We start from the raw sequence: 11,828 nt of genomic DNA on the forward strand, positions 1-11,828 counted from the left end.
ATGCAGGCTGGAGAGAAGGCTCAGTGGTTAAGAGCACTGACTGCTCTTCCAGTGGTCCTGAGTTCAAATCCCAGCAACCACATGGTGGCTCACAGCCATCTGTAATGAGATCTGATGCCCTCTTCTGGTGTGTCTGAAGACAGCTACAGTGTACTTATATATATATAAATAAATAAATCTTTAAAAAAAAAAAAAAAAAAGAAGTGCACTGTTCTGACCTGAGTCCTTTCTCATACTAAGCCCAGCTTCTACAAGACAGCACTCTAACACAGATCCAATTTGTCACAAATGTATTTCCAGCATCTTACTTTTTCCAAACTCACTCCAGTCCTCTTGACCAAAGCTTGCAACCGAGCGATCGTTTCATTTTCCTTGAGGAGCTCATAGGAATGCAAAGGGGAGCCCGCAATGTTCCCGTTCTTCTTGTCAGACACAAGCTCGGAGGCTCGGATCCTCTTCAGCTTCGAAGCACTTTCGCTGCAGTGGAGGTTCCCTTCAGGGGGAACGCCGAAGGCCATGAGGATCTCAGAGACCTCCTGGACAAACTCCAGTTTGTTAGGAAATTGAGGCAAGTCCTCTGGCAACTCAATGAAGTGGTTGTCAACATCCACAAAGCAGAGGTTAGCCTGGAAGGAAACAGGAGGTGTGAACAAAGGGAGCCCCAAGAGAGCAGTTTTAGAAAGGACAATGAAATGGGAATGAGCAGTGTAAAGATGGCGGAGGCATCCTGAGCCCCCTCTGCTTTCTAACATAAAACCTTAGAAACATGGCTCTTTCCTCAGAGGGAAAATGCTAGGGAAATTAGCTAAAAGTAGTTGTGAGACCATGATGGCAGTGCCATTCAAAAGCTTCACAAATCAGTGAGAAGTGTCAAAGTCTGGCACCAGTCTGAGCACTGGTGCTCACCTGCTTCAGGCTTCACTCCTAACTTTCAAGATTTGGTTGTCACGGTCCTTCCTCATACTGAGAGGTACAGTCAGCACTCACACGGTGCTCAACTATTAGACTTGTCACCGCCTAGACTAATTTTACAGATGAAACTGACTAAAGAAGATACGCATGGTTATGATCACAGTACTCGGGGAAGCTGAGGCAGGAGGACCACTAAGAATTCTAGGCTAGCATGGGGCTAGCACAGGATCCAGGCCATCCTGGACTAACCTTAAAAGATAAACTTTAAAACAAAACAAAACAAAAAACCAGAGACAGGAGCTGAAGAAATGGCTCAGCAGACAAAACCACTGGCAGCTCTCTGCCAGAGGATCCCAGTTAAATTTCCAGCATCCACATGGCATCTCCCAACTGTCTGTAACTCCAGACCCAGCAGACCCAGTGTCCTCTTCTGGCCTCCATGGGCACCAGACACAAAGACAGACAGACAGACACACACACACACACATACACACACACACACACACACACACACACACACACACACACACACACACGTAGGTAAAACCCATACTTATTAATTAATTAAAAAAACCTGATACAGGCCAAGCATATACCTATGGTCACTACTTGGTAGCACTGGGATTTGAACTCTGCTTGACCCCGGTCATACACTAAAACTGCTCTCCATCACCTTGGCTGATATTCAGTTGCTTGATCAGTTTAATACTTTAAAATCCTTGTCCTTGTTAACTTTCTTGCACTGTTATTAGAAGAGCTGTTTATATGCTTATCTTATTAATCTGTCCTTACAAGACATGTAACATTGCCTTCACTCCAACAGGATATTAAAGGGTTAAGTCTCTCTCAATTATATAAAAGAGATTCCTGTTATAGAGCTGTTTTTGAGAATTATAATCTCAAATATTCTTATAGGACATTTATATGTATTTGTGACTAAGTGTGTATGCACAAGCAAAAATTAGAAGACAACATGACAACATTCAGGAGTAGGCTCTTTCTTCCCCCAGGTGGAGCCCAAGAATTTAACTCAGATTGTCAGGCTTGCTGGCAAATGCCTTTTACCTACTGAGCTACCTCACTGCCACCCCTTCCCTGCCTCCATTTAACTTTTAATCTATGTGAAACAGGTTTCCTTATGGCATAAGATAAGGGTCCTTCCTTCAGCAAGGCACTGTTACTATATACCAAATGCTGTCCCAGTGACACACAAGCTCATATTTGGCTCAACAGCCTTTATGTTCTGAAAGAAGCAGACAGAGGATAACATGATCAGCTCACTAACACAGCCGTCCCACCAAATTCATCTACTACAGCTCATTCTGAACAGACCCCTGTTCCACTTATGCTGAGTGCATAAATTAACTGTCAACCTGTCACTGTAAAAAGAAAGCTTTCCATCCCCAAACCTCAAAGACTGGAGGAATCACTTTAAACTTTACTTCCCAGTTCCTCTACTAAATATGTTGACTCTGCCTCTTAAAGGCCAATAAATATTTATAACCTAAAAACAGACCCCCTTTTACTTATTCTTTTAAGATTTTTAACATTATTAATGCTCTTAGGCCAAGCCATCAAAAAACAAAATCAACTAATCTAGTCAAGGGCCTTTACACAGCTGACAAAATGAAAGGCACGCATTTCCATCTCTTACCCCTTGACTCATCTTTTAAAAAGAGGGTGGTGGCAGTTTTTCCAACAAGAAACATGGAAGCAACTAAAATATTTAGATCCACCCAATAATGCTCAGTGGCTTCTCTCTCACCGTTGTGAGTCAAATAGAGAGTCCATAAAGAATTCCTTTTTATTTATTTATTAAATCTATATGGATGCTTTGCCTGTTTGTTCTCAGGCAGTCCACACATCTAGTCTTGGCCCAATTCAAGCTCCTATAGGAGGAGGATTCTGGTGGTTAGATAGAAGCCAGCATTCCTCAGAAACTTGTAAAACAGTCAGCCAAAGGAGTTGGCTTGAGGCTGCATTGACCTATACCTGTGGTTATCAGCATATCAAAGCCCACGCTGGCCTCCAGGCTCCTTAGACCTCATTCACAAGTACTTGTCATACATTTCAAAGCCCCCTTGAGAGTCTCCCGACCCTTCTCATCACCACCCCAAACCCTGAGGCTTCCTGCAGCTCCTTATAACTCAGTATTTTCTGCTACTACCCTCTCACCACTTCCCTAGCCCTGGTCACATCTAGGCTGCTGCTTTTTTTTTTTTTTAATTTTTTTTTAAAGATTTATTTATTTATTATATATAAGTACACTGTAGCTGTCTTCAGATACACCAGAAGAGGGCATCAGAACTCTTTACAGATGGTTGTGAGCCACCATGTGGTTGCTGGGAATTGAACTCAGCACCTCTAGAAGAGCAGTCGGGTGCTCTTAACCACTGAGCCATCTCTCCAGCCCCTAGGCTGCTGCTTTTTCTCTCTGATCTAGACTCTTCCGCAAGTCCCCGGATGTGTTCTCTCTTAGTCACAATAAAAACCTCCCTCTAGGGCTGGAGAGAGATGGCTCAGTGGTTAAGAGCACTGACTGCTCTTCCAAAGGTCCTGAGTTCAAATCCCAGCAACCACATGGTGGCTCACAACCATCTGTAATGAGATCTGATGCCCTCTTCTGATGTGTCTGAAGACAGCCACAGTGTACTTATATACATAAAATAAATAAATCTTTAAAAAAAAAAACTACCTCTAATCGCAAATGGCTAGTTTGATGCTTTCTTTATTGTCCCTTTCCCATACAGCTGCATGCATGTCTGGGTACCATAAGTGTATTTGGGACCTGTGGAGGTCAGAAGAGGGCATCCAATCCCCTGATTAGTACCACCATGTGGGTGCTGGGAATGGAAGCAAGGTCCTCTGGAAGAATAGCCAGTGCTCTTCCACTGAGCTCTCTCTCCAATTCCATCTATAAAGAATTTTATCAACCCAAATCCTGCGTCCACATATGTGGATACCCTTGGTGAGAGGTGGCTGAGGACAGTGGCTCAGGCACACACTTCAGAGGTGGCTAAGACACACAGGAACTTCTCTCTTTCCTAGTCACTCTGCAAAATGAGGCTGAAAAGGAAGCAGTAAGAGGGCAAAATGAAAAGGAGGCCATTTAACTTCTAGGCTCATAAAACAGTCTCATGCTGTTTCCTCTCAGCCCAGGCTGGCAAGCTGAAGCAATTTATAAACCTATGACCAAATCCTCAAACATCCACTCCCACAACTGAGAAAAGGCCCAGCAACACCCGTGTGACTTACATTGTGAAAGGCTTTGTGAAGATGAAAAACCTGGAAAGACACTGAAGCCAAACGATCACCCCTCTGCTCACCTCTGCCATGCTGACAGGGAGCCTGGTGAGACAGCTACTGTTGAAGGTAGGCCTCATGAATCCGCCAAATCCCCAAAACTCTCCCTTCAGAGGGCCACAGAGCCCTTTGCCAACCTTAGCTCCTAAACCCAGTCAGTTAGTTCCCTCAGTGCACCTTTGAGTTCATCACTGAGGAGACATCAGCACACAGGCTCCCAGGGGGAAGCTACTGAGTGTCCTGAGAGAAGACAGATGGAGAGAAAAGAAAAAGACAAGCAGAAAGTGACAGCCCCTTCTTCAGTGCTCTCAAGCTTACTTTCTGACATGCTGTGTCTTCAGACAATGAAACCCCAATGAGAAGCCAAAACAAAACAGGCCTCACAAGACCAGCTCGGTTCTCCTTTGCTCAGGGCCAGCTGAGATCATGTGTTGGTGTGAAAAAGAACAAAGGGCTTTTTTACAGACTTCTGATTGCCAAAGATAGGGCTGCAACTGATGAATTCTAATTTGAGGGTCTAAGAAATGAGCACTCTTCTACAGAAAGTCTCTTTATACTCCAAGCTTACCACCCCAGGATCCTGATGCTACCTGGCACAGAACCACATCAAGGTCCTTCATTCTGCCTTCACTCCCCTCCAACAGCTGAGTTTAAAGATCCTTTATAGTCCAAAGATGTCAACTAAAATGCTAAATTACCTGAGTAATAAAATGTGAGCTAATTCTTCCTTTATTGTTCGTTTTATAAAACTATGAGCATGTGTTCTTTTGGGAAAAAACATAAAAGTATGTTTCAAGGATACCATTACTCTTACCTCATCTTGTATAATGGTTTACTCTTTTAAAAACCTGACCTGCAATTCTTTACCCCCACAGAGGTTGTCTGCTATAAATCAGGGTAGAAAATACCCAGCTAGCCAACTGCCCTGAAAAATGTCTGGCCTTCAGAGGGCAGGCCTGGGTGAATGGTACTCTAAGCCCACAGAAGACCTGCTTCTGAAGAGCACGTAGGGCTCTGCATCCCACTGTCTACCCCTCCCCAAGCAGACCAGAGGAAGAGGACGGAAACTCAAGTGCAAAGGTTGTTGTAGCAATGGAAAAAGCCACAGAGTAGAGGCTCCACACGCCAGAACTCACAGAACATTGGAGCCTCTTTCACAAACAATTCCTCAAACAGACCCATTGAGTACACTGCTGGTTTCCGAGCAACTTCTTCACATACCCATATGCCTAAAGTGAATGGAGAATAAAGACAAAAGATTCCTAAAGAGGACAAAATTTGTCCCAGGTATACGTGAAGCCAAAGATGGTAATAAAACTGAGAGATGTGTTTGAAAAAATGTGTATGGGAAAAAAAGAAATTAAAAAATAAAAACATACTGGGTACATCCGGTGATGAAGACCCTGTGAGTGATATAAGTTTGGGGCTAATGGTTCATTGTATTTTTTTTTCTTTTTTTTTTTCGGAGCTGGGGACCGAACCCAGGGCCTTGCGTTTGCTAGGCAAGCGCTCTACCACTGAGCTAAATCCCCAACCCTGGTTCATTGTATTTTTTTCCTGAAAAGTTATTCATGTTCCCAGTCCCCTTTCTAGCACCCGCCCCCAAAACAGGCCCTTGGTGGCACCATGCTGGTCTCCTCCCAGAATCTTCACCTCCCCATGCTAGAGAGGGCCAGGGGCACACCGCACTTGGCTCTCTTCTCACCTCCTGAGGCAGCTCCAACTTTGAGCGGTCATCCAAGCCGTTGGAGTGCAACCCCATCAGGTACGGAACAGGAGCGTCTAAGAAATGCAGGAGAGAAGCTGGGAGAATGGGGACATAGACATGCTGCCATTGGAAAGGAAACATCAGAGCTGTAATTGTCTCCGCCACGGTCATCAGTCTCTGGTAATCTAGGTCGGAAGGGAAAAAAAAAAACAGAATAAGCACACTCAACAAACGATACAATGCAACTGTCCCAAGGACCACTATGACCCCCTACTGGAGGCCACAGACTCAGACTCCCTGGTAGACCCCCATCAAATACACAGATCTAACTAGTAATAAAATTCAATACATAGAAATATGGCAGAAAGAGTAAATGTCACCTTTCTCTAGCCACTACTCAAGATTATGTTAAGCATATTGTTTAAAGTGGGGATAGCCAGGATTTTCTGCTCTCCAGACAGCAAATCAAGATCGCCTACTACTCCCAACACTTCTGCACACAATAGAGTTTGCGAGTTTAGCTGGGCATGGTGGCTTATTACTACAATCCCAGCATTGACCCTGAAGCAAAAGGCTGCCATAGCCTGGGAGACTGTCTCTTGCTCCTGGCTAAGCAAAGGAACGTGTGACCTATAATTAATTGCTACTTGTGTGAGGAATCTATATTTGGTCTTCGTCGCCAGTTCCTGGCACACAGCTAAGAACCTGAACATTTTCCGATACTGAGATGAGTGGTGGCTGAGGGTGAGGTAGAGGCCTCCCTGGTGAGCTCCAAGGGTACGTTCTAATCACCAGAAAGGCATGAGTAGAGGCTGGCACTTCCAGTCCATCTCTGATCTCAGGGCAAAAGGGGCAGATGCTAGAAACAATCACCAAAGACAAAGAGTTCATCACTCAGGCTTCTACAGTAATAAAAAATAAAAATAAAAAAGCAAATCCAAAGAGCTTCTGGGCCAATACACATTCTGAGGTGCTAGAGTGAGGCTCACCCAAAGAAGCCAGCATGGGGATACCTGCACTGTGCAGTCCTATTAGGTTGGTATCAAATGTATCTTTTATAATAAATAAGCAAATATTCTCCTCTGTTGTGTAAGCCGCTCCAGAATTTTATCAATATGAAGAGAGAGCTATAGGAACCTCAAAAATACACAAAACACAGGTAGCCCAGGCTTAACACAGGCAGCCCAGGCTTGCCACAGGTGAGAAGGCACTGGGACTGATCTACAGGTCTGGGTTAACTCCAAATGGTTCATCCCTTCTCTTCCCAATACTGGCAGGTAAATACATATTCCACACCCCATTTTGAGATTGGGTTTATGGGAGGGAGCGAAGGAGAGAAGGAGCAACCACAAGAAAACCAAAGAGCCTCCCCTCCTTCCCTCTCCAAAGTGAATGAAGCAGAAGCTACCACACTCTATGGCTGGCTGCTCTCATTGGCTCATGGCAACAGCATCCCACCTTGTACCAAAACACCATGGAAGTGAGGCAAACCCCCAAATGCCTTCATTCACTGTGAGGTTTAATTGTACTGGATACTGCTCAGCTCCAGTGTCTGAGAACTAGGTCCATATCTATCAGCCATACATATATCAGGGCATGCTGGAGACGGTTATTTGCTCCATATAAGCAGGCTTTTCAACACTGCCTTGCTTTTCCCCTCCTCAAGATAAACCTAATCTAGTATCTGAAACATGTAATTTAAGCTCTCTGAAGAGCTTCCTCCAGTGCAATTGAAACTGTGAGATTCTTTAAAAACAAAGCAATAACACAATCCCCATTTCCATTTGCGTGGCTGTTTTAACAGAGAAGAGAAATTGAGCTTTATAGCTTTCTGGTCTGTAGAAGTTGTGTTTTCTCCCTCTACCTTTTAAATGTTTTGTTGTTGTGTTGTTTGCTTGTTTGTTTTTAAAGCAGCCTCTCAACTTGAAGGATCCAGCAATCTGTGGTCCCCACACTAGAACGCTAACCTCCAGGAGTCATACACACAAACCCTTTTCTGCACACAGTACCAATGATAGCAGCAGCATCTCCTTTGCCGTAGCATTCCATACCACTCAACTAGCAATAGTTGAACTCCAAGCAACTGGCTAAGTCCGCTCACAGCTCTTCCCCATGCTGTAATATACAATTACTTCTAATAAAAGGAGATTGTTGCTCCTTCTTTCCTGCCACCATGCCATCCAGACTGAGGAAGACCCGGAAACTCTGGGCCACGTCCATGGACGCATCGGTAAGCACCCAGGAGGCCTCGGGAATGCTGAAGACGAGCATCACCACAGGATCAACTTTGACAAATACCATCCAGGTTACTTCGGCAAAGTTGGCATGAGGCATTACCACTTGAAGAGGAACCAGAGCTTCTGCCCAACTGTCAACCAACTGTAAATTATGGATGTTGGTCAATGAGCAGACACGGGTCAATGCAGCAAAAAACAAGACTGGAGCTGCTCCCATCATTGATGTTGTTCGATCAGGCTACTACACTTCAGAAGTTAATTAAATGCTAACATCTTCAAAAAAAAAAAAATGGTCGTTTAAAGCTCACTGGAATTAGAAAAAATGAATATGACTTTGTAACTTGTTCTAAAAAAAATGTGTCACAATTCTGTCCTGCTACAGGACACAAGGACACACTACAGAATATACATACACAAACTAAGGTACTATGAGTTGGTGACATAATCTTATGGGACCACCACTGGACCACATGAACAGTTTGCCACTGACCAGAAAGTTATTACATGGAACAAGAGTGTATCTTCACTCAGAAGATAACAAAGGGAAGTCTCAGGAACCACTCATCTACAGATGTATTTTTAGCCTATAGTGTTTTGCAACATTGATGCCACCATTTAATATTCACACATTTTTATCTAAGAAAGTCTGGGTTCTTATGAAAACCTGGAAGATTTACTAACATTAGGCCAGTAGCCCCTCAAGAAGTCAACTGGAATTAGTGGCTGTTTGCTTTAGATAGGTATGTGCTCTTCAATTCATTATTGTTTTGCAAGTTGTGATGGACCATGCCTGTACTCACAGCAGGAGGGGAAGCAGAGACAGGAAGACTAAGTAGAGCTGTCAAGCTCCAAGTCAGCCAGAGGTAGACTGAAATCCTGACTCAAAACAAACAGAAGTCGGGGGATGGCTCAGTAGATAAGATAAGCTGTATCTACAGCTCTTCCAGGAGACACAAGCTAGGTTCCCAGCACCCACTTCAGGAGGCTCACAGTACCTTCGACTGCAGCTCCAATGCCATCTTCTGGCCTCCATGGGCACCTACCTCTGTGTGTGTGTGTGTGTGTGTGTGTGTGTGTGTGTGTGTGTGTGTGCGCGCGCGCGCGCGCGCAAATTCTGAACAAAGCTAAAACAAAAGATTCTCCATTACTTCACCTTCAAACTAGATCCCAAACCCCAACCACTTCATAGCAGTTAACTATATACCTCCTTAGCTCCAGCTTTCTTTCACCTTCTCTCAAATAGACAATTACATTATCTCACTGACCAAACTCTTTTAAAAGAGTGCAAAGGACTGGAGAGATGGCTATAGTTAAGAGCACTAGCTGCTCTTCCAGAGGTCCTGAGTTCAATTCCCAAAAACCACAGGGTGGCTCACAACCATCTATAATAGGATCTGATGGCCTCTTCTTTCATGCAGGTGTACATGCAAATAGAGCACTCACATGCATAAATAAATAAATATTTTTTAAAAAAGATTAGCTAGAATATTTTGTTAAAAAATGTTATTTATGGTGCCAAGTGGCACACACCTTTAATGGTGGTGGAGGATAGAGACAGGCGTGTAAGGCCAGCTCTGGTCTACAGAACAAGTTCCAGGTCAGCCAGAGATAGATAGAGAAATCCTGTCTCAAAAAAGTAAATACATAAAAATAAAACAACAACCAACATGTCAGTCAAGGGCTGTAATGATGGCTCAGTAGCTAAAAGCACTAACTAACTACACTTCTAGAGGACCCAGACTCGGTCCTTCGTACTCATACTAGAGCTCACAACTACCTGTAACCATAATTCCAGGGGACCCGACACCTCTTCTGGACCCAAAGGCTCCTGTATGCATGTAGAGTACAGTAAGTTATTCACACACACCATATACATAAGTGTTTAAATTGTAAATAATACCTATTCACTTAGTAAGTATTTACTAGGTACCCTTACATACCAGCCATGGCTCTAACACTCAGAATGCCTCAGTGAGGAAATGAATAGGAAAAACCTTACTACTACTGAACAGGGAAAATGTCTTTGTCCATGTAACCAACTCTAGGGCAACTTGAATCCTAAAAATATACAAAACATACACACACAGTACCTTTTAAATGCCAATATCATAAAAGACAAAGGCTGAGAAACTGTCAACTTATGTGGTGTGGGAGAGGGTACTAAGGGTGGGTGTGCATGCTACTACGTACATGAGAAGGTAAGAAGATAGCTCTGGAGAGTTGGTTCTCTCTGAGTTTTATATAGGTTTCAGGACTCAAACTTAGACTGCCAGCCTTATGTGGGCAAGTGCTTTTAATCACTGAACCATCATAAGCCCAACCTGGAATATTTTTGACTACAGATATTCCCAAGTTATTCAAAAAGACCTAACCTACTTTTTAAAAACAATTACCTAGAGGGGAGAAGGATAGCTCAGTAGTTAAGAGCACCTATTGCTCTTCCACAGGACCTGTGTTCATGCAGCACCCAGGTCAGATGCTTACAGGAGCCTCACACCAGCTCCAAAACCCTGAAGCCTCTGGCTTTCATGGGCACTTGTGCACATGTATACACAGCCACACAAACATATACATAATTAAAAATAAAATAAATCTTTGTGGGGAAAAAAGACCCTATTTGCAATCTAAAACGAAAATAAATTGTTTTTAAAAGTACTCTATTTCCGGGTGGTGGTAGCATACGCCTTGAATCCCAGCACTCAGGAAGCAGAGGCAGGCAGACCTTTGTAAATTCAAGGCCAGCCTGGCCTATAGAGGGAGTTCCAGGATGGCTAAGGCTACACAAAGAAATTCTGCCTCAAAAAACCAAATAAATAAATAAATTCATAAATAAAATAAAATAGACCATTCTATTGAAAACTGGACTTTGGGCTGCAATGACAGCTTAGTGGTTAAAGCCCTTGGCTGCTCTTCCAGAGGCTCCAACTTCAGTTCTCGGCACCCACCACATCAATTAGTTCACAACTGTCTATAACTCCAGCTCCAGGGGAATCTGATGCCTCTAAACTCTGCAGGCACCTACACTCACGTGCACATACCCACATGCAAACACACACACACACACACACACACACACACACACACACACACACCCTACACAAACTTAAAATAATAAAAATAAATCTTTTCTTTTAAAACAACCAGAACTTTTCTTCCCCAAATATCATCCTTTCATCGTTTCTTTCTCCAAAGTCTTTAGCTATCTTCCATCTCCATATTTTACCTATTTACTAACTCCTTTTCTCTCATTAAAATACAAATTCCACTCAGAAAGATTATTTTTTTACTTTGTCCATCACTTTTATCTACCAACCTTGAAACAATGCCTGGCATATTGTATACTAAACTATGTACTGAATTTTATGATACTGTTCTGACTTGCAGAGTAAGCAACTGTTTTTTCTCACCTACCTGAGTAGTCTTTCAACCTGCTAGTCACATTCAACTCTCATTTATAGAAACAATTCAACAATTCAGATAACACCAGAAAGAAGCAACAATTCACCTTATCAGTATACAAGGATCGTTCTTGATTTTACTGTCAAGCCAAAGAAAACACAGAATACAGAACAGAACTGATGGACCATCACTGCTGGAGGCCACTACCCTTTTCAGTGTCAATTAGAAGAAGTATTCCTTCCAAAACTAAAGACTCTACACCCAAAGGC

General features: G+C 43.3%; 1 protein-coding gene across 2 annotated transcripts in view; it reads right to left on the minus strand.

Moving 5' to 3' along the window:
* Window positions 1–11,828, minus strand: part of Dennd5a (DENN domain containing 5A) — a 65,749-nt gene that overhangs the window by 27,498 nt on the left and 26,423 nt on the right. For both annotated transcript variants that reach the window (XM_087559617.1, NM_001107546.2), the window contains 2 exon segments: window positions 5,921–6,108; window positions 309–626 (listed from right to left, as the gene is read on the minus strand). In XM_087559617.1, coding sequence (XP_087415743.1) covers window positions 309–626; window positions 5,921–6,108 — 506 coding nt within the window.

The sequence above is a fragment of the Rattus norvegicus genome, chromosome 1, assembly GCF_021556685.1.
Source record: "Rattus norvegicus strain SHRSP/BbbUtx chromosome 1, alternate assembly SHRSP_T2T, whole genome shotgun sequence".
NCBI classification, from domain to species: Eukaryota; Metazoa; Chordata; class Mammalia; order Rodentia; family Muridae; genus Rattus; species Rattus norvegicus.